We start from the raw sequence: 23,203 nt of genomic DNA, 5'->3' as shown, positions 1-23,203 counted from the left end.
TCTAATATGTGAAAAATGAGTTTCCAGTTTCTTCTGTACTAGAAATTATGAGTTCAAAGGTTTGACTCTATACACAATATCAACAAGCTGGATCAGTTCTGTAACTGTACATTACAACCAGATTGAGATTGTAGAAATTGAATACTCTACATATCTTTTTCTTATTATGGTGAGCAGCCAAAGTTCTTTTGTTTTCTACTTCTGTTGAATGAACTCTTGTTTTCTGCTTAACATCTCTTCTGGTAAATGCATAAGTAATGTCACTTAAACCTTTTCTTTTGAGAATAGGAAACCCCTTTTAATATTATTGTCCTCTTTCTATTGCTCTGCATTCACAGTTCATAGTATTGCAGAGTCTTTTAGAAAGTATCTTGCCACCACAGCCGTTTTAGCAAGATAATAAAAGTACATGAGAATTTATTTGCACGTAATGTTTATAATCCGTGGAAAAGTAGAACACGCGCAAAAACAAATCCTCTCAAAGACGCGTGCACAAGAAAACCGCACGCTACTTAAAACATTTTCATTTTACATGCGCCTCTCTCTCGCGCTGCCAACATAACGTAGTCTTGCGCTTGCGATTACTCAAAAATCCACGCGCTTCAAAACATGCGCATTTAATTTGTTCCGAACTCGCGCTCAACTTCAGATGAAGCACGCGCACTTAAAAAACATGCGCTTTTCTCTCGCGCTGCCAAAAAAACGTAGCCTCGCGCTCGCTACGGCTCGACAATTCACGCGCTTCAAAAACACACGCATTAAACGTTTCATACGAATTCAATGTCTTGCCAACATATTTACAGTAGATTAAAGCTGTAGCTGCTGACCACAAACTTCTCAGCTTAAACTTCTTTTAAATATAGATTGTTTCTTATACTTTTAAATTAACTTTGAACTACTAGTGAGATTATATTACTTCCTCTGATTTAGTTGTAAACAAAAAGTAACACTCCCACCTGCAGTCTTCAGGAAACAATTTCCTCGGCTACTGTTGATTTCTGACTTCTGAAGCTTTCTCTGTTCTCTGGATAAGGCCTTAAATTAACACACAACCTAGCTCTGAGTTTCTGGGGAATGAAAGGCAGTTATTGAATCCTGCACACTAAACAAGTACCCAAACCACTGATCCCCCCAGCCAATCAGATAAGCTCAGCATTCCTCCATCTTAACTTAACTTAGAAAACCAACTCTTAAAGGAACAACCTCCTATCCTGTGACTCATTACAGGCCTATTCCAGCCCCCAGCCCTGACACAGAGCAGGAGCCACGTAGGATGTGGAAGCTGCTAGGCAAAAACGGTGAGCCTGTGAAGTGGGAACAGGATGCAGGAGCACTGCTTCAGGTTTACCGCGCGAGGACCGGAGAATGCCACAAACTTCCAGTGAGTCCTGAGAAGGGAAGCTGGGACAATGGGGCTCTTCGGCAATGCTCTCAAGCACAGATAAGGCCTCATTACAACCCAGGCGGCCACGGAATGAACAGTGCCGGTAAGGGCCTGGCACCATTCATTCCGGGCCACCCTATTACGAGGACTGCAGCGGGTCCCGCTAGAGAATGCCTGGTCAGACCAGGCATCCTTCGCGGAACCCGCTAGCAGACCAGGATACTAACATCGAGCCCGTCATTAACGGGCCCGTTGTTGGCATCCTCCCCATTCCCATTGAGCCCTATCGGGCCCAAATGTAACTGAGGCATTAAATATCATTTATTGGCGACAGGTGGATGGTGCCATCTGTACCCTAGTATGCCACCCACTGGAGAGCAAGAGTATGAACAAAGATCTAGGTAATTCAAAGAAAGACTGTACAAAGTATCCAGCACAACCAACGCTTTCCTAATGTATATAGACTTTCCATTCACATTTTTCACAAGGCTGCTACCACGGGCACTGCATATCTTGGTGTGACTATTTAAAAAGTATGACAATATTTTTTTTAACCATGGAATGGACTGAAGTTGCCATACAGTATACAGGTCCCATTTTATTTTCTGTCCGCCATTTTGATTTTTTGATTTAAAAACTTGAAAAGAAAATAAGTATTTTCATATATTCATGACTAGAGTAAAACAGTTAATATAACAGTCCAGGTTGCATATTGATAATGTTTTTCTCTTTCTCTACCCTACCCCTGCAAAACTAATATGCCTTGTAGGGATTGGTGGTCATGTCTGCTGAATTGGAAGAAGTTGTGAACAGCATTCTTAAAGGCAAAATACCAGGAATGTGGATGAAGAAGTCTTATCCCAGTCTCAAACCACTTGGGAGTTACGTGAATGATTTTCTCACACGATTAAAATTCTTGCAGGTAATACCACTCTATAAAAGCATCTTTACTGGACTGTAATCTTTCAGATTCAAAATACAAAAACCCATATACATGTAAACTATTAAGACTGTTGCCAATATTATTTTTAGCAATAGGCTTTGGATTGTGGAAATACTATTGGAAACCACTGCATAGGATATGTTTCAGGGACATGAGCGGCCCACAATAAGAACTACCTTATTAATAGCTTGTTTGCTGGTTGGCGTCCATGTGAGCACACCATTATCACGTAGTTTCAAATTGTACTCTCAATGTTTACCTGGCTATTTGTCCTATTTGTTTTGCACTAGATTAAGCATTGTTCCTCGAAGCCACTTCAGAGCATCTTATTATAAATCCAATCATGTTAGCAATGTGTGATACAAATCGTCCACATGTAATAAAATGTGTGGAAAGATGTACAGGTGATGAATTGAGTCAGCTTGAGTGTGGTATATGGATGGGGCTGACAACTTTACCCAGAGTTGTCATGTATCTGAGCGTGCGCCGTATGGTAGCAATAGAAATCTTTCCCAGAGAGCTTGTGATTAGGCTGCACCATCCAAGGGTGGCTCTATATGTCTTTGACCCTGTTCACATGTTTAAAAGAGTGAACGTTGCTTGGCCAGTACATAAGGAAGGTGAGAAAACTCTGGTTTCCTGGTGGATTGTAATTGAGAGTAAACGTCTCCTGGCAATTTGGGCCTTTGTTAGGAGGTTCCAAGTGTTTGGTGCATAGGATTTTGAATTGTTTCCTTTACTCTGCCAGCAAGTGGAGGTCTTTTAAGAGGGTATTTCTGTGATTTTCTTTTCATGTTGCAGGGCAACCTGGCTGCCTGGCTTTGTACACTTCAATGTTTGAGTGGATGATCCTCTAGATGATGTTCAAGTTGTCCGGTCATGCCATGAATAGTGGCATCGGCCGCTCATGTTGAATATGTTCTTTTAGCAAGGAGTGGACATTTCTGAAGATCAATATTTGTAAATTTGTACCAGAACTACTTCCTTTATTTGGTATTAGATGGATAGACTAATATTAGCACCTGGGCAGGTGTGGCAACCAATCAGGTTACTGAGAACATGGACTGAATCGCATGATTTAAGCCTGTGCTCCAAACAAGCATACCACTGCTTGCTCCTGCCCGCCATTTTCTCTCCCCCTCCCAGATGTTCCAGTTGCCTCACCTCTCTCTTCCCTTCTCCTGCTCCCACTCACATTTAGGCATGTAACTTCAACTATAGAGCAGTGACTGTGGTTTTATGATATCTACACACACCTGCAGCATATGACTTTTATGGTTTAGTTTTACCAAAGGTATTGAATGATTGACTAACGAGTAAAGTTCCTCTGTGGAAGCAACAACAAAAGGATGGCCAAAGTTTTGAATTGTTTTGGGTATGTGCATAGACTATGTGATAAAAGTGTCCTCTATGCAAATACTGGAGCAACCTATGCTTTGAGTTCTTAATTTAAAACCGGCCTCTGTGTCTCCTGCTTGGCTTGTTCCTGCCCTTTTCTTCCTTTCTGACCACCCTCTCTTATGGTCTTTAAATACCCTCCTCATGCTACACACCCTTCTTCCACCCTCTGTCTCTTCTCGTCTTATCTTTGCCCTTGTCCCTAATATCTAGGACATTGTGTTAAGCTTGACTTTCTTTTTCCTTTGCTCTTGTGTACCCGAGATGTTGATGCACTTGTCCTCTTGTCTTTGGCGCCCTGCACCTAGCCTCATTTCCTGCCTACCTAGTTGCTCCTTCACACTTTGCCTGCTGCTTGTCCCTGGCACTTTACTGACATGATCGCTTCAGAGGCCTGAGAAAGAACCTCTGTCAATCCCCCCTTCCCTTGGCTATGTCCGCAGTTGGCGCCATGTAAATCACCAATAACTAACCTGAATTGGGTGTCCACACAGCAGTATTTGAACTCCCTGGGAAGTTAACTCTGCAGATGTTTACAACTGTGTGCATGTAAAAGTAGCAACGGCTTTAAGAGTCAGGTATAAAACCTCAAGACAGAAGTGGATCTCTCAACGATGTCGATCAGGTGATCATTTTCGGTTTGCATGCACACTTCTGCTTGGAAACCGAAAGTGATTTTATGCTACCAAAACTTTACAAATAAGGAAGAAAGTTTAAGCTTTGATCTATCTTTTAAGTGGTCTCTCTCATATGGTCTGTATCCCTGTGTTAAAATGTATTAATCTTTTCAGTGAGCTTGTCAGATACAATGCATGAAGCAATTGCACGTACAATTATTTCTACTTGCAAAGATTGATCGTTCATTTGTTATCCGCTTACAGACTCTAGGAGGATTTTGCAATGTTAAGATCTTACAAACCATTTAAACTGAATGTTGATTGTTAGGGTTAATGTTGTTATAATGAAAGCATGTTTAATAGGTTGGGACAGGAGGATCTCTCTGGGGCAATGCGCTAAGACAACACAGAGCAATACAGGTTTCAATCCCCATCCCACGCTTAGAGACTGGTCTCCAGTATTAAGCGCATTATAAAAGATTATTAATGAAGCACTTTTGTTATGCCTCAAAACTGTATTGTGTATGATTGTATATCATTGACAAGGATGTTGCATATGTTTCTCATATTTAGGTAAAAGGAGCCATGTTTTATCTACTCTTTATTTTAAATCTTGTACCATTTATTACAGAATATGTCTGTATAGTGGATAACCTCTAGCGAAACAATAAGCGGAACAATACTATATAGAGAAGGATTGTTCACGTATAATCAATCAATCTACATAGGAAGTGACTGAAATCATTGCAATTCTTGGTAATACTCATAATTATGATACCTTCTCTCCTCTATTGCAGGATTGGTATGATGTTGGAATCCCACCAGTATTTTGGATTTCAGGCTTCTTTTTCACCCAGGCTTTCTTAACTGGTGCACAGCAAAACTATGCCAGGAAATTCACCATCCCCATAGACCTTCTTGGGTTTGACTATGAAGTGCTTGATGACAAAGAATATAAACAGGCACCTGAAGACGGTAAGAAGATGTGTTTGCGTAGGTTCTGGGGGGGAAAAGCACTTTGATGCTACTGCATGAAAAGAAATGTGTTCTTTGTAGTTTTGGCTGAAGAGTGAGTGGCCAACTGCTTGTAGAGGGATTTTGTCCAACAAAGCACAGCATTCTGCCTTAGGCGTTATTGGTGGAAGCCAACTACCCTCCTCTTGTGCCCAATCCTTTGCCCACCTCTCACAGCCAGAGTCTGCTTTTTTTGCTTCTGCTTTATCTCTCCTGCTGCAAAACAAAGGGTGGAAAGTACCCACCTCGGAGAGAGCCCAGATAAGCTATGCATTTGTTTTAAGCTTCATGAAAACAAAACATCCAAACTCTTCATGAACATTTAATGTTCCCAGTGCTCTGGTTACATATCCTGATCTGTATTTGTGAGCTAAAAATAAGTAAGCAAACTTGAGTACAGCTCAAGCAGAACTGCCCCTAAATACTTTCAGGCACAACAGAACAGCCCCAGTTGTTTACATTTTACCACCATTTAGCCTGTTGCGTGTTCTCTAAACATGGCCATTAACATTACATATAGAACAATAATGTACTAAACCTGGTGTTTTGTATTGTGCACACTTAACAGAATTACTTGTAACACATGCCCATTTAACCAGATAATGAAAATTATGCACAGTGAAATGATTTTCCCAGGATCACTTAATATGCCCAAGTGGGAAATCCAGGATGTGACCCCACATTTCCCAGTTAGTTTTCAGTTTTGCAGTAGATGCCATCCTTCCCCATTCCATCTTTCGTTTACACCAAATTCAGAAGATTTTCTTTGAAGAGCTAAACTGTGCAAACACTGTGTTAAATAAAGTTGGCTTACAAAACAAAACACTTAGCAAACCAATTTAACAAAATATAAGACATTTTCATAGACACATGTCCAGAAAAAACAGTACATAAATTAGCACAACAGAGTATGCATATCTGCAGGAGGCAATCCAGCAAGTTATGTGGAATATGCTTAGACCGGCCATGGTGCAGTAGGGTACATCTGTGAAGAATCCTACCGATCCCTCACTGAGACCCTGCCTAAAGTGGCCTGGGAAAGGCAGACGCTTCCTGATCCTGACCTTGGGGGTGGTGTACTGCGGGAGAATCACCTGTGAGGAGACAGGACCCAGGCTGGTGAGGTGATCCTGTGGGAGATGATGCAGTATTTGTTCTTTGAAAGGGAAACCTTCTCAAGATTGTCAAAGCAGGAGCTGGCTTATTGCCATTATGAGGTATCTGAACCACATATAAAATCTGTGGCTCTGGGCACAACTACCATAAAACCTGAACAAGCCTTAATAATAGAATAATCTTTCAAGGTATTTCATGGTAAAACCCCTCCTTACTCCAAAAGGCAGATTGTAAAGGAATCTAGAACTATTACTTTAAGTAGATTGCCTTCCTCTGTCACAACACATTCAAAAGGTTCCTCTTTTAATCATTCTAAAGGAAATACATCTACCCTTAAAATGAAGATGTTATTTAAAAGAACCAACTTTGTTGTTGAAGACTACAAGTCCCATAATCCCATAGGTACTGGGATGAGGAAGAGGACTGAAGAATTATGCTGTAGCCGTAGTCAGTCAATTAAGCCTAACAGCCCACACCTGAAGGAACGTGGGAGGCATAAAAGCCCCCCTCAGATGCAGGCAATTAGAAGGAACTGGAACTGTGACTATAGTGTGTGCAGTAGTAGCAGAGGCAGACCGAAGAAGGCACAGTGTTGGAAAACCAAGCATAAGTGGGCAAACCAGAGGGACATCGTAACGCGGATTAAGCAGATTTCACCTGCTTGTTCTGAGAGAGTCGTGTTCCCCCAAACTCTGAGGTGCAGAGGCTGCGCAGCAGAAGGCATGCAGGAAGGCTGCCTTTCCCCATGTGAGCCTGATTGCAGTGGTTGCCATACAGAAGACGTGTCAGAGACCGAGGCGAGAAGCTGTTGTCAAGTCGTGTGTCTCAGGAGCAAGTGGGGCTCCTTAATCGAGTGGCCAGGCCAGAGACACCTTCAGACAGGAAGGGTGTGGTTCCCAAGTGAGCCAGAAGCAGTAGAAGTTGTACAACACATGGAAAAGAGGAACACAGAAGCTGGTGAGTCAAACCTGGTGTTCCGATTCATTGCACAAGCAGTGCCAGCAACAGTATCTAGCTTAATGTTCACTTGCATAGAAGCAGAAGCAAGCCAAAGTTATTAGTTGAGTTCCTAACAAGGGTACAATGGACAGTAGCACTCGTGTGTGATCAGAAATATCTCCTTTACTCATGCAAACGCTGCTGAAAGCCACTGTTAAACCTTAAAACTTATGAAGAAGTGGTCTTGTGTCTCTTATGAAGCAGAACAAACATTGCGAAGAGTCATCTATTAACATTTAAACTTTGTTCACGCGAACAATCATTACTTGTTGAAGAAGTTTAACCTTTCAAAATGTATTAATTAAAAGGGTAGTTCGGTCAGAAATTGTATTGGCCCAATTGATCAGGCATGTATTTTAGAGCATGCATCGATCGTTCCTAAAAGAATTTCCAATGCAACTTACCCAAGTTTTTCTCACTTTAGCACATGCAAAAACGACAGGTCGGGTACCGCTATCCTGTGCTAATCTTATCCTTTGATCCATCACCCTAAGTTCAAGTGCCCTCATGGAACTCATTCCGATCATCCACCCCTACCGCTGACATCACTAGACGCTCACAATGAGCTCCACCTATTTTAATGACGTTAGCGGGCAGCGTAGCCAAAAGTACCCTTTCATCACTAACATCATAGCGTTCTCTAACGCAGAACCAGGAGCATAAACACACACATCCACTACAGATGCAAAATGATAAAAAATAGCTTATTTTGAAGAAAGCAGCAATAGTGGGGAGCATAACAAGTACTTTTACTTTTGACATAATGCTGAAAAGAGGTAATTAAGTCCACGAAAACATAGGTAACTTTTTCCAATAGAGATTATAACTACCAAACATTGCATGGTTCAAATTTTCTGTTTAACTGTGAACAGTGATCTTATTCTGTTCATCTGTCAATTAATCCCAGTCTTTGCATTCTTCACAGAAAGTTATTATCTTCCATCACCGATTTCTGATCGAGGTACATGTCGTTCCATTACAGAGAAGAAATTAGTGGTTTAAATTTCAAATGCAACACTTTCACACCTGCGCGTTTTCTGAACCTTTAGGCTGCCATGTTGCTCCATATCACTGCAACTGCTAAAGGAGAGATTGGTTTTCTTGGCGATCATCCCAGATGATGGTTATCACAGATGCGTTGTTGATTATTGTCCAATTACGGTTGAAGAAGCCTTCGACCAGTAAATTGTACCCATAACAGGAGCACATTGGTACAATATAACTATGTAAAATCGGGAATGCAAAAATATATTTCAGTACCTAATTTATAATTGTATATACACAGTACATATTTATATTAACTATCAATGTAAGTTACAATTAAGACATACACTGTCTATTATGTAGGTCAAATTGAACATTCATGTGGCACAACATAAACCATGTAGCCTACAGCACATGTATATTTACATACAAGGGGTGAACCCCTACTTCCACTGGTGACTGAGGTGAGATACTAGCATTTACAAATATCAGTTCCACCGTGGGACCTCATTCATAATAACTTATTTATGAATTAGAATTCATGGGTATGGGGATCGCTGCCAGATATCCCTTGGAGTACTCCAGGTATGGTGTTCTAAAGAACTGATACCATGATGAAATTCATTAGTTCAAAGAGGTAAAAGAAAGACCATTATTTATTTTGGCCAAAAAAAGAAAGCAAAAAAAAAACAAATAGGGTATGTAAGGTTTGCAACATATAACAAGAAAATTATAGATCAACAGTTAATGTATAAATACAGCATAATGGTTTCCATAGAGGGATTATTTAGCACAATGTTTTGAATAAAATCATAGTATTGCATAGAAATAGTTTCCACTAAGTGTAACACAAAAAAAATAGTGATAGGAAATAGTTTCTGTGAATTTAGTAAACAAATACATAGGTAAACAACTTAATCTGTGGTTGACACTGAATGTAATTCTCCTGATTTTGAGATGTCTATATTCAAAAGTTTGTTTGCCTAGGTTAGAGTCTGCTTAATGCAAAGACATCAGTGTTGTGGACTCCATTTAGCTAGGTTTGGGTCGTCCAACATGTTGGTAGCATCAAAAAAAGATCTTTTGCAGGGTTGTCTCGATAGATTCCGAGAGTTCCGTGATCTGGCATATTTCGGTGAGAAATTTGTATTTCTGCTCGCCTTCGTCAGAGCATCTTCGTAGTCCCTGGCGTTGAGTGGGTGAGTGATGGACTCCAGTATACAGTGCCCCCACCGGTGGGGTGGCAGTGGGTGGAGAGGTAGTCAGAATCTCATGGTATGGTTGAATGGGGCCTGGTCAAGTTTCAGGAGTCACCAATGAGGTTGTTATTAACCCCACTGAAGTGCTCTAGTGTCTCCAGTTGTGATAGTAATTGCAGGTCTACATTCAATGGGAGTTCATGCAGGAGAAATTGTTCACTGGCATGGAAAAATCGTCCATCTGGGTGAAGCCGTGATTTGATTTGAGTTAGATACTTAAAATAATCAGACTGACATTTATTGTTCTAATATAAATCAATTATATTGATGGTAATGAATACACAAATCAAGGAGGCCTATCTAGGGACATTACCTCACAAATAATAATTAAGTAAAAATAAATTATTCAAAAATTACATCTCAAGTGACATACTATTCCATTTATTGTACAATGAAAAGAGTTTCCAAACACTGTGCAAAAGCTTGAAACTGGCTTTGTTAAACATTATGAAGAGAGCCACACATCATTTGAATCTTGAACTCAACCTTTCAACAATTAAATATTGTGTAGGTCAAACCTCTTTTGCAAAGTTCCGTGACAGACTGGGCCCTGGAAATAAAATCTGGATCAATTGCATGCATTTGCATGGCCAGCACATTCAATGTCAGATCTTTCACAAATTGAAAATCCATCTGCTGGAAGATTGGCTTTGCCACCCACTGTTTGCTTCTTTTTGTAAACTCCTTGTTGTAACGAGGCATCCCAGAAATCCCTGCTGTTTTTGCTTGTTCCCTTCCAACGTTCTCATTGTGTGAAAGTACAGCCAGTCTTGTTCAGGCCTCCATACTGCCTGTGCCAAAATGCAACCATTTAGGCCTGTACTTTAGGCATATATTATGGAAGACCTCCAGATCTCCAGTGTGACTGAATTCAGAGAGTCCCCTCATGTCTCTTGAAAGCATTTTGTTGTGCACAGTCTTCTCAAGTGCAGTGTGAGGAGGGGTCCTGGAACCAACCACCTTTTCTTACGCTCCTGCTCCTTGCTCAGTGGTCCATGTGCACATTCATGGAAATGTTTGTTTTCTTCCAAGAGTCTATCTTAGAACAATGGTGCATCAATGAACGCCATTTTTCAGGCAGAACATCTACAGATACATCACAGGTTTTTGATAAACCAACAATGGTTTTTGATAGACTGTGATTAATTTAAAATGTTTTCTGTAGCCTTTTTTCCAGCAGCTGTAATTATTTTCGAAATTGATTTTGCAACATGCCATACATCATATTGATGCTTAATGTCTGGGAACTGCTCTTGCATGGCCTTGGCTATTGAAACATGCCTGTCATTGGCTATCAGGTCTATTTGCATTCCTTCAGAATGCAGAAGTTTAATGGATTTGATGAAACAGTATTTTTCCATGGCAACAGAAGATGTACATTCAGATACTTGCACAATGACTGAAATCACTATTTTCTTTGGTTTCCATGTCTTGGAAGCTGTAAGTGCAGTATTTAGCAGAAAAACCTGTACTGTCAAACTGCCCATCACCAGCAATCCAGAGTCTTTTGCCAGTGAAAGCATTGTCCATTGACATCTGTTCGAGTGTTCGTGCCTGGCTAATAGCAGGGGAACAAGAAATTCTTCTGATATTTGTAGTACTGGGTTTTTGAAAGGAACTCGAGTCCCACAAAGTTAGAAAAACTTGAAATTGTACTGTACGTTGATCCGGTAAACAAGAAAGCAGATGAACAAAGTAATTTTCCAGCAGACAATTTTCCAAGTAAAGGTTGATCAGACCATGAAAATTAGTTATGGTTGTGTACACAGCTACCCTTGATCTTCAGGATGGTGCCGTTGACTCTGAGTACACTACACCAATGGCTCCCCACAAATCCTCCTATGCAAGTTCTTATCATATTAAATCATTTTCATAATCTCGATTAGGCAGCAGTTGAATACAATGCATTTTGTTTCCTTTAATGGCCAATCGTCCAGAAGTATATTGGTTTGCGATTCCATGGTGGTGGACAAGTCGTCAACACTAGGAAGAGTGAAGTCCACATGACCAGCACGATTGTCAATCAGTAGCGAGGATGCTTCAGTTATTTGTGTGTGATTTTTCCCATTTGTCCACCTGTATAGGGGAAACATTGTCTGTTTTTTAGATAGCATTTTGTTAGAGGGGGTGGATTGTGTGAGCAGTTCTGTAAAGCAGTTCTGAAACCTCTTCTGTGTTGTCTGTTTCTTCTGGGTTATGTTGTGTGTTGTAACTATGATCCAGGGTTACTTTCCATGGGTCGCTGCTGACATTCAGTTCAAATCCCGGCCACAGGACATCTGCATCATGGCACTGAATCTTGCTAGGACCATGCTGAGCCTCAAAATGTAGCTGATCCCAAGTGACAACTGTGTGGCAAGCAACATCATTAGTTTGTGTAGTTGTCTGAGTCGTTATGCTCCTCTTCTTAGTACACCTCTAATCAAAGAGAAGCAAAAAATGCTCAATTTATAGCACCCATACATAATATATGAATTAGAACATGAAAATGTAATATCAATGAAATAACTGATAAACAACTTATTTAAAAAAAAAAAAACGTTCTCTTATGTACCCTTTTTTTCCTGAATTTTCCATTAAACAGTCAAACTGGTTTTGAAGACCAAGCTGAAAAACATTATCTTGCAATTGTATAAACCTTGAAATGTGCTCTTACACTCAAAGAATCATATATACATATATAACAAAATGTTGCTATGGAAACAGTTAGAACATATTAAATAATACATCACAGTTAAAATGGATGATAACTGATATTTTACAATATCTCATGTATACCTCTTGTCCATGTATCTCTTCAATTTTGGCCGATTCAGTCGTACATTCCTTGTACATAACAAATTCAAAGAACATTGATTAAATTGTTCAACAATTTAATGTAAAATCATTGCTCTCTCAAAGTACATCTTGAGAAAGATGATTTGATGATTGTCGTCCTTACAATATTGGTTAAACTATGTAAAAAGATACAGTTAATCATATGATTAAAATTTGAAAATCAGTATTGACGTAAAGTCTAACACTGTGTACATGTAACATTTTAAAAAGATATATTTTAAAACTGTAGCTGATAACTATTGATTACATTGTGGCCCCTTTAATGCGCTGTAATGTTATTTTGTTTCAACTATTCAATTTTTCGCTAAGCAGCTAAAGTTTATAAACAAAAACATACACCATTCATACAATGAAAGGGTCTATGTTATTCAGTGACAAAGTACATTTTTCTAAAGGTTTACTTTCATTGTTGCATGTCTTTCTGCGATAAATATAGCAAGGTTGTCGATCGAATGCTTTGCAATTTGCTGACAGTATTGCATATTATCAGAAAAATAAGTTATCTTAAAGAAGATATTCTTATTCAATAACTATTAGAATAAATCAATAAATTATCACTTCTCATACCTCATACTCCAGACCGGTTGCAGTAGAAAAATAGTACATTGTTGAAGTTCCAGGCTCTGCCTATGTAACAGTAATTGTAATAATAAAGATGCAACATAAAACAAAATGACATGTAAAAGCTGGTTGATATTGACAAAGAAGCCTACACGCCAGTTTGTATCAAAAGCTACTATTATGCATAACAATAATCCATATGTTTTAAATTGAACTTGAACAAATACATATTTTGTATAGTTGCATCTGAAGGAATATTCTAAAAAGAATTACTAGAAAGGTAAGTGAGGTTGCTGTTGACTGTCCTTTCATCGATGTATATATTCATACCATTGTTCAATTGAAAATGGACATTAGTATTATAATTTAGACTACATCAAAAACGATTAAAAAAAAGTTTGTGTCCAAGTTGCTTGGCCTCACTATTAGGATGTTGGACGTGTCTGTGGTGTCGTCGATGGAAACGGTCTGTAATTCCATCAGTGCGGTCTAAGTAAAGACAGACATGGTAATTTTTAAAAAGGACCTATTTTTAAAGGACGCAATGTGAGTGTGTGTTTGGAAAGGCTCCCATTGCACGGAACTAGTTGAGTATCTCTAAAGTAGAGATACACAAAATAATCTAAAGTTCAAAATGTTCAAAACACAGTACATTGTGTCACAAAGGAAACTTGTGTAGTAAAATATAAATGGAAATATTCCCCAAAAACTGAAAGCTATTCATTATGTTACCTGTTCACAGACTATTTCAATATATTGAATGCTCATTTATAAGACATATTATACATGCAAATTTAGAAAATGGTAAAATACATTTAAAAATTCAACGTCCACTACTCACCTGGGTCAGCGTGTGCTGAAATTCAGTTGGAACTGCATTGGAAAGTAATTTGCGAAGGAGTCTAGGGCAGTGCTCTTTATTGTACTGTGATTGTTTGTGCATATCTTCTGAGAAGTGCATGTGCAGATGCAGAATCGATTGCCCCTCACATCATCCAATACATCCTTTCAATTTCGTACAGTGGAAATCCACAGTTCAAGAGCCATTTTCTTATTAAATTTAAATCCTTTGGAAATACATGCAGAACTGTACTCTGACTTTTAGCATGGCTGTTATAAGTGCAAACCAAAAGGATACAAGAAGGCATTTCTGGATTGTCCCTATGATCTGTTAAAGAAATATAAATAAATATTACAATTTAAAAAGTATCCCAGTGAGTAAATCAAACATCATATTCCTTTAATAATAAAAAACATTTACTTTATAAAAAATGCCACCTAAAGCAAACGTGCATTGAAAACATGCACTATGAAAGATTACATTTGGAAACAATACTCTGTAATGTTATGTGCTAATTACAGAGATAAAAATGCGTAGGACGGTTGATAATGGTATAGACTTGGGTGTACATTGAGTATAAAGCAATAGAAAGTGGCCTAACAGAGAACGTGACACTACAGAAAACAACAACATGCACTTTAGACGTAATTACATTCAGTGGCTAAAGAACAATGACCAATAACTGACTTCGCTCTTGTAAATCTTGTAAATATGTATAACCGTAAACTGTATTTCACTGTATCCATCGTAACTTACCTATGTACACACTGTAAATTAATGTACAGCACTGTAACTAAGCTGAGAATAACCTTGCTGCTCCTGCGCCCTCATACCTTCGGGTCTGGCGCGCAATATAAATGAATAAACAAACAAAACAAAAACAAACAAATAGTAAATGTTCACTAACTTAGAAGAACAGATGAGCAGAACTCAGCAAGCAAGGTAAAAAGTGGAGAGCTGGCGATATCCGTTGTCGATCTCACAGATGTTTCTTTGTTAACTCCAACAGTGTTTATAAAGGATTACAGAAGTGGGTGTTTATGTTAATGTCTGAAATTTTCGTTCACACCCACCAGGTCTCTAGGACTATGTTTGACCTCATCAGTCCCGCCGGTGCAGCCGCGTTGACCTCACCCAAAGGTGCCAACAGCCATTGATAGCAGAAGGGAGATAGATGTGGATGAGGGGAGCGCGATAAAAGTGGAACACAGTCAAGTTGATTGTTGGAACGGAGTCTTCAAAAGGGAGTCTGGAAACACTGGGTCTGGGGTGGCTATGTGGATAAGTGCCCCCATACAAATAAAATACCTTTGTAGTGTACATGATATTCGACACCTTGAGCGTTCCCATCCTCCCAGCCCCCTTGCGAGTTCACACCCACAGGTGTGAACAGCTGTTGATAGTGGAGGGGGGGATCGATGTGGATGAGTGGAGTCTGATGAGTGGAACACAGTCAAAGGACACAGACATATGTTGATTGCAGGGACGGGGTCTTCAAAGGGGAGTCTGGAGACACCGGGTCTGGGTTGGCCATGTGGATAAGGGTGCTCATGCAAAAGAACCCTTTGTGGTGTACATGGTATTCAGCACCTTGAGCGTTCCGATCCTTGCAGCCCCCTTGCGAGCACACGCCCACAGGTGTGAACAGCCAGTGATAGCATAGGGGGGATGGATGTGGATGAGGGCAGCGCGATGGGCCAGTAAACCTGTTAAAGGACATCAATCTTTTACGTTACTCTTAGATGTTTGGATGTGTTGTCGATTTCTAACAACTGTTCAGATTAAGCCATTTTTTTATTTAGATTGGTAAAGTGGATGGTAATTTTTGTATGCTCGCGGGCCCCCAGCAAGTCAACCAGCACGCAACAGGCACACTCATTCAGGCGTTCGAAGAACACACGCCGGAGACGTGCGATGGCTCCGGTCTCCGGCTCGAACTGCCGGGGCACTGCCTTTATTCACCTACAGCGCATGCGCGAGCTCCGTGAGTCTCGCGCATGCGTAATACGTGTACCCAGTACACAACACTCCTCCTCTTCCCCCAGAAACAAACATTTGAACAAGAAAACATCAAAACAGAACTTGCTTGTCGTCAGGAACTGGAACAGCAAAATGTCCTTTCTAGGGGGCTGGGTCCATGATGAAGTCTCTGAACCTCTGGGGCAGCCTTCGTCCTGCCCAGCTCGGGTATCGTGGCGCAGTCTCCTCCGGGACCTCCGCCGTCTGCATATCTGCCATTGGAGGGCACTCTTCGTGCTCTGCCTTCCTCTCTTGTTCCGGAGCTTGGTCCGCCGCCGCATCATCTTCTGCTGTCTTGATACGCTTGAAGAATGATACATTCCGTGTGATAGTACCTCTGGCATTGGCTGCTGTGACCATGGTACCCTTCACATGTGTTACACCCAGCGGTTGAGTCTCATAGGTTGTCGATAACTTGCCCTCCGACCTTCTATTTCGTACTAATACGGTATCACCCAATGCTATCTGCCTCTCGGGGAGCCTTCTCCGTACCGTCTCTCTCTCATTCCTGGACACTCTGTCCGACTGCACCTGCTCATTGTCTATCACACCTGGTTCCCGCCCTTCGGACTCAGGTATGAGCCCTCGCGGTATCCTTTTGAAGAGCGCTTCCGCCGGGGCAATTCCTGTGGATCGGTGCGGAATTTTACGATACTCTCGGAGAAATTCAAACAGGTTCCTTCGGAGGTCTTCCCCTCCATTTTCGGATATGCGAAATATCTTGTTTAAGGTGCGCATGAAGCGCTCTACCTCGCCGTTGGCCCTTGGCCATAACGGGGTGACTTTGCGGTGTTTTATTCCCCTTTCTTCACAATATCAGGCAAACACCTGCCCCTGGAAAGGTGCCCCATTGTCCGAACACAATTCCACGGGGAAACCATGGGTGGCGAAAATCTTGTCCATCGCTATGGTTGTGTGATCGCTGGCCGTGGATTCGACCAGTTCCACTTCGGGATAACGGGACCACTGGTCAGTCACAACCAGGAAGTACAGACCCCGACCGGTGGAGCCGAAGTCGGCATGGACTGTCCCCCAGGGTAGTTCACTTCTTGCCATGGATTGTACTGGTGGACCTCTTTCCGCTGGGCTGGTGGCCTGGCATGGGATGCATGTCCTCACAAATTCTTCAACCCTCTTCTCTAAATCCGGGAACCAGACCTTGAGCCTGAGGCGTGCCTTCATTCTGGTCATCCCCTGATGCCCATTGTGAGCCAGTTGAAGGACCTTTGCTGTGAGGGATCTGGGAATGACGATCCTGTGTCCTCTCAGTAGTAATCCATCGGTCGTCACAGACAATTTGTGTCGTGCACTCCACAATGCCTGCAGGTCCTTTTGCACCTCCACATTTCTCCTGGCATTGTTCATGAGAAGGTCCTTCCATGCTCCTGAGGCCACTGCCTCCTTCGCTCTCAGAAATGCCTCATCAGAGTTGGACTCGTTGGCAATCTCTTCTCTCGATAGGGCGATGGGAAGCGCCGACTTGACAACCAAGTGAATGGTGTCCGCACAGCTTGCAACTTCCGTGGTATCCCCTGACTGTCCAGAGCCGGGATGTCGAGACAAGTAGTCAGCGGGGTTTTGGGTCCCTGGGCGGTATACCAGTTTTACCCCGTATTCCATGAGGGATAACATCCACCTTTCTATTCTTGGTGGTGGCTTGGATGAGGCACCAGCTAGAATGGGCAGTAGTGGTTTGTGATCCGTCACCACTACAACCGGTTTCCCTAGTATGTATAACCTGAAGTGTTTACAGCCCCATAATATGGCGAGGGCTTCACGTTCAATTTGGGAATACCTCCTCTTGGTGCTGGTCAGTGCCTTACTGGCATACGCGATGGGCCTCATCGCTCCCTGCTGATCTGCCTGCAAAAGGACTGCCCCTAGTCCCACGGGACTGGCATCCACCACTATCTCAGACTCCCGGGCCGGGTTAAAGTACGCCATGGTGTCTAGTTCAGACAGAGCTTCTTTGATGGCCGTGAACGCTCTCTGCTCTTTTCCAGTCCACGCCCATGCCACTTCCTTCCTCGTGAGAGCTCTTAACGGTTCAGAGATGGAGGCCAAGTCACGAATAAAGCGTCCGCAATATGTCACCATGCCTAAAAAGCTGTGAAACTTCCGCCGGGGACGTGGGTGATGATGCCTCCCGAATGTCCTTCACTTTCTTCGGATCGGGTGATATACCCCCCGCGTGAAAGATGAATCCAAAAAACTCTAAACTGTCCCTCATGAACTCGCACTTTTCCTGGTGCAGTGTTAACCCAAGGCTGTGCAGTCTGCGAAAAGTGTCCTCTAGGCGCTTGATGTGCTCCGCCTCCGACCTGGCGAATACAAGAATGTCATCCGACATATTTATGACCCCTTTCAACCCTGACAGCGCCCCCTTGATGGAATTTTGAAAGACCTCCGCCGCGGAGGATATTCCGAAACTGAGCCTCTTATATTGGTACAGTCCTTCATTGGTAAAGGTCGTGATATATCTGGACTCTGGGTGGAGCTCCAGCTGGTGGTACCCTGATCTTAAGTCCAATTTCGAAAAGAATTTGGCTCCTTGAAGCTCGCCAACGATGTCGTCCAGAGTTGGTGTGATATGACGCTCTCTTTTTATAGCCACATTGGGTAGTCTCATATCGACGCAAATGCGTACAGCCCCCGGCTGCTTGGGCTTTGGGGCAACAACAATCGGGGAAACCCAAGGCGTCGGCCCTTCCACTTTCTCGATAATGTCTCGTTCTATTAGGAGTTGTAGTTCCTCTTCAACCTGGGCCCTCAAGTGAAAAGGAATACGACGATGTTTTAGTGCCGTTGGTCTGACTGACTTATCGATATGGAGCCGTACAGGTTCAGCCTTTAGCTTCCCTATCCCTTTGAAGAGTTTCTCAAAACGTGCCAACAAACTGTTCAGATCCGACTGGTATACTGCGAATGTGAATTGCACTAGGGTGAGTGCTTCCGAAGCTGCGCAACTCAGCAATGAATGCGGGCTCACGCTGGTAACGAAAAACCTAGCCTTGATGCTGCTCCTGCCATGGGATACTGGGGCTATGAATACTCCTTGGATGGGTAGAGGGGTATCTTCGCCAAACGCATATATTTGGGCTCTAGACGGCGAAAGTGCTGGCGGGCCCGCAAGTGCATTGTAGTGTCTATCCGCGAGCACACATACCGATGCTCCCGTGTCGATGAGGACCGGGGTGGGAACTTCCCCAATGTTCACAGTGCATGTAGGTTTTCGTCGAGTTCCGGGGCCACTTGCTATGCTGGAGATACAGAATATTTCTCCTTCTTCTTCTTCTTCTTCCTCGGCGATGTTCATATCCTGTATCTCCTGTTCCAGAGAATATATACCCTTCACAGTGCGGGCACCACTCCTCACGAACCTCTCCGGCCCCCTTTTGGCCGCCACGGGCACAGTGGCCCTGCACATCCTGGCATAGTGTCCGGGGACCCCACATCTGCCACATGTCCTTGACTTAGCTGGGCACTCACCCCTGTGAGGGAGATCGTACCCACAGTATGAGCACGACTGAGGGGAGCCCGATCTTGTTGTCTTTTCCTCCGGTTTTGGTGTCCATCTGGCCTTTCCCGGCGTAAAACGCCTGACAGCGAGTGCCTCTTCCTCACATTTGGGATGAGTGGCTGCGTCCATCTTCGACCCTCTGGCCTCCGCCAGTTCATGCGCCCTCCCCATGTCTAGGATTTGCCGGAGGGTTAGTCCCGGTTCGGACCATTTCCTCTTCATTGGCCCACCCGCAGGAGCTCGCAAGGTGTCTCAGACGGGCACAAAACTGGTCTAGTGATTCGTCGCTGCGTTGTTTTTCAGCCCCCATAACGAATCTGTCAAAATCGACATTCGCTAATGGTAGGAAATGATCCCTTAGCGCTTGCTTGATTGCGTCATATGTCGCCAGTGGAATGTCAAGGGAGTCGTATATCTTCTGGACCTCCGTGCCTGCCGAGTACATCATGATGGCAATTTTTGCCTCATCTGCTGTTTCCCCCGAGGCCCTGAACATCATTTCCAGTCTTTTGACCCATGTGAGCCATTTGGGGCCGAGTTTTGATGGGGGGCCTGTAGTGTCGAATTCAGGCATGGGCGCTAGGGTGGTGCGCATTCTGCGTGGTACTGGAGCGGTGGCACCCTCGTCATCTGTCTCATCACCCATCTCCCTGGGTACTCACAGTAAAGTCTTGGCTGAAAATGGGTGATCCGGCTCCCAGCTGTGACACAAATCTTCTTTGTTGTCTTTTGTCGCTTTGTCTATCACAGCCCTGCTCCAGCTGGGCTGTGAAGTGTCCAAAAATTATTTTTAGCTGCTGATGACTAACAGATGGCGCACGAGCACCCGAAACGGGCCGCAACCACTGCGTGTGATGTTCTCACTCGAGCGCTCAAAATGGCCGCCGGCTATCTCGAGCGGGTCCGCGACTGCGGAGCTGTACTCCGTTCCTGCAATGTTGTCGGAACGAAGTAGCGGTTCACATCCCATCCTCGTCGCCAGTTTTGTATGCTCGCGGGCCCCCCGCGAGTCACCCAGCACGCAACAGGCACACTCATTCAGGCGTTCGAAGAACACACGCCGGAGACGTGCTATGGCTCCGATCTCCGGCTCGAACTGCCGGGGCAACGCCTTTATTCACCTACAGCGCATGCGCGAGCTCCGTGAATCTCGCGCATGCGTAATACGTGTACCCAGTACACAACAGTAATGACACTACAAATTATACTGCTGGGGTCGAGGTACTGGGCCTCATCACGTTTTGGGCTGCAGCCCTTAAATGCGGTGGTAATGGTATTACCGCCGCATTTAAGGGCTAGCCCTATCACGAGTTGGGCGCTAAATCGGCTGTTTTACCTCCAGCTTTTTTCTGGAGGTGAAAATCCCTGTTTTCGGCGGTATTACAGCCGGCTATATTAGCCTGCAGTATTAGCGCCGAAAATTCCCCATCGGATCCAATGGACCCAATCAGGAATGGGGATTTACCGTTAAGGCCCAATCCCTGATCCGGTGGTAATACCACCGGGCCGGTCGGTGCTAGGGCTATTACAGTCAGCGGTATTACAGCCGGGAATATAGCCCAAGTCGTGATGAGGCCCACCGTCTTTATAAATCCACAGTATTGTCCATGGTCACTGGGGAATTTATCACGAATGGCTCGAACCACACAGGAAGGTATTTCTCATCAAATGCGAAATCCCAGTCTTCCATGAATCCACCATGTAAAGGCACGTTATGCATTAAAGAGTACTTTTTTGTGCGAAGTACTGACAAAACTTGTGATTTTAAGTAGGGATCAATTTGAAATGTGAACGCACACTCCAGCAAAAACAGTTTGGGAGATACTTCGAAGTGAAAGAAACATAATTGTTCAGACTATAAATCTAAAGATGATCACTGTGGTTTCAGATTAGAATGAATAATCTATTCAATTTACAGAAAAATGACTTCCTCAGTGATCCATCGAAGTTATATTGATGTAGGGTAAACACTTATGTCAGCCGTCTCGGTCGTCAAACACACAACATATATATTGTGAACTTACTCATTACTTGGATTACAAGGGCAAACTGTAGCTCGAAGTTTGTGCATAAGGACCATCATCATTCGCAACATAGATTGTGTAAGTCAGGCTGGCCTGAAGACATGCAGCTCTGTAACACATAAAGGTGGTGTGTCTTCTACTGCAATGTAGGCCAAGCAGCTACAGTTTTTCCTGCAACAGTAGTTCTCCACCAGAGTAGGCATAAGCTCACAACGATGGTAGGTACACCAGGTGGAAATGTGTTCCATGCGACTGAGTACAGGCTCCATTGATTGATCCTCAAGACTTTCATCTGATTCCACATCATCTCAAGTTTTTTCTCTTTCATGAATTTCCTCTTCTGAATATCGGGCTCGTACAGGTAGGGCTGAATTGTTGCCATAGTTCCTGAATAGTGAAGAAGCTCAAAATCCAAAGTGAGGTAAGTTAAAACGTTTTTGTTTGTATACACTATATAAAAAACATTTCCCATTAACAGTGAATGTTAAAGAAAGACAAGCAAAGAAACAGCCATGTTACAAAAACACATTGTTAAAAGACAAGATTAATAGGCTCAAACTTTAAAAGTTCACAAGGACACATGTTTAAATATGGTTTGGTAAAAACATTTGACCATAATATAAGAAATGAAAAGCAACAACTGAGTTAATTCGTTTTAGGTAGTACCTGTTCTCAGTGTGCCCAACTTGGCAGATAGCTGAAAAGAGAAGAAACTAGTCAGGGAAGCTCAAAATGAAATACACTGGCACGAAGGAAAAATAAACTCCAACGTTGTGTATCAGAAAGGTTTTATTTACACTTATCGAGGAACAAGGCATCTTGGCATTTCCATGGAGACACGTCAATAGATTGCGCACAGAGGATGTTGGCATGGGACGCGCATTGGGGTTGTGAAATGGGGCTTGAGCGTTTAGTGATGTCAGCGTTTGGGGCGGCTGATCTGAATTACTGCTGCGAGGACATTTTACATGTGTTAAAGTGAGAAAAACTCAGGTAAGTTGCATTTGAATTATTTTTAAGCACGATCGATGTATGCTCTAAAATCCATGCCTCATAGATTGAGCCAATACAATTTCTGACCGAACTACGACTTTAAGAAGTGATCACGTGTGCCTATTTGTGCTTTTCAAAGGAAGACTGAATTCTACCACGTTATTCACACAAAGAATCATTACTTATAAAAGAAGTTAAGTGGTTAAACATTGTATCTGCAGCTGAAGAGAGGGCATGCATTGCCCAAGCCAAGGCAAGAGTATTCCCCTATTAAGACTGAAAGCAGCCTTTTTCAATGCCAGAAGACAATATAACCCATACTGTGAGTCTAATAGAAGTTTGTTCAACCTTGCCTAAAATACAAGTGTGGAAGCATTACCTGAATCCAAGAGAGTGCCTCCAAGGCTTCTGTGTAATTACTTTGTCTAACAGTTGGCAGAGAGGTGAAGGCAAAGATGGGGAAGGGAAACCTTGCTGCTCCTAAAGATTATTTGAAGTTGGCCCAACCCGTATTGCCAAAGACTATTAGAGAAGAGAAGTGGGTCCTAAAGGCAAACTTAGGTTATTGGGGCAAACAGACAAGAGAGGCAAAGAGGCTGCCCTTTTGAAGAGAGATATTCGGAGGAAGAGTGCCTTGCCTATTTGAAGGGGTTGAAGTACCTTAAAGTGAATCTTGTCAGAATATGTCTTGAG

General features: G+C 42.8%; 1 protein-coding gene across 2 annotated transcripts in view; it reads left to right on the top strand.

Annotated features, from left to right (window-relative positions):
* The window catches only part of DNAH7 (dynein axonemal heavy chain 7), a 1,167,586-nt gene that overhangs the window by 992,303 nt on the left and 152,080 nt on the right, over nucleotides 1–23,203 (top strand). For both annotated transcript variants that reach the window (XM_069615701.1, XM_069615700.1), the window contains 2 exons: nucleotides 2,154–2,306; nucleotides 5,140–5,317. In XM_069615701.1, the coding sequence (XP_069471802.1) occupies nucleotides 2,154–2,306; nucleotides 5,140–5,317 (331 nt within the window). The remainder of the gene's footprint in view (nucleotides 1–2,153; nucleotides 2,307–5,139; nucleotides 5,318–23,203) is intronic.

Source organism: Ambystoma mexicanum, chromosome 9 (assembly GCF_040938575.1).
Source record: "Ambystoma mexicanum isolate Mex_15411 chromosome 9, UKY_AmexF1_1, whole genome shotgun sequence".
NCBI lineage: Eukaryota > Metazoa > Chordata > Amphibia > Caudata > Ambystomatidae > Ambystoma > Ambystoma mexicanum.
This window is presented reverse-complemented; position numbering and strand designations above follow the sequence as displayed.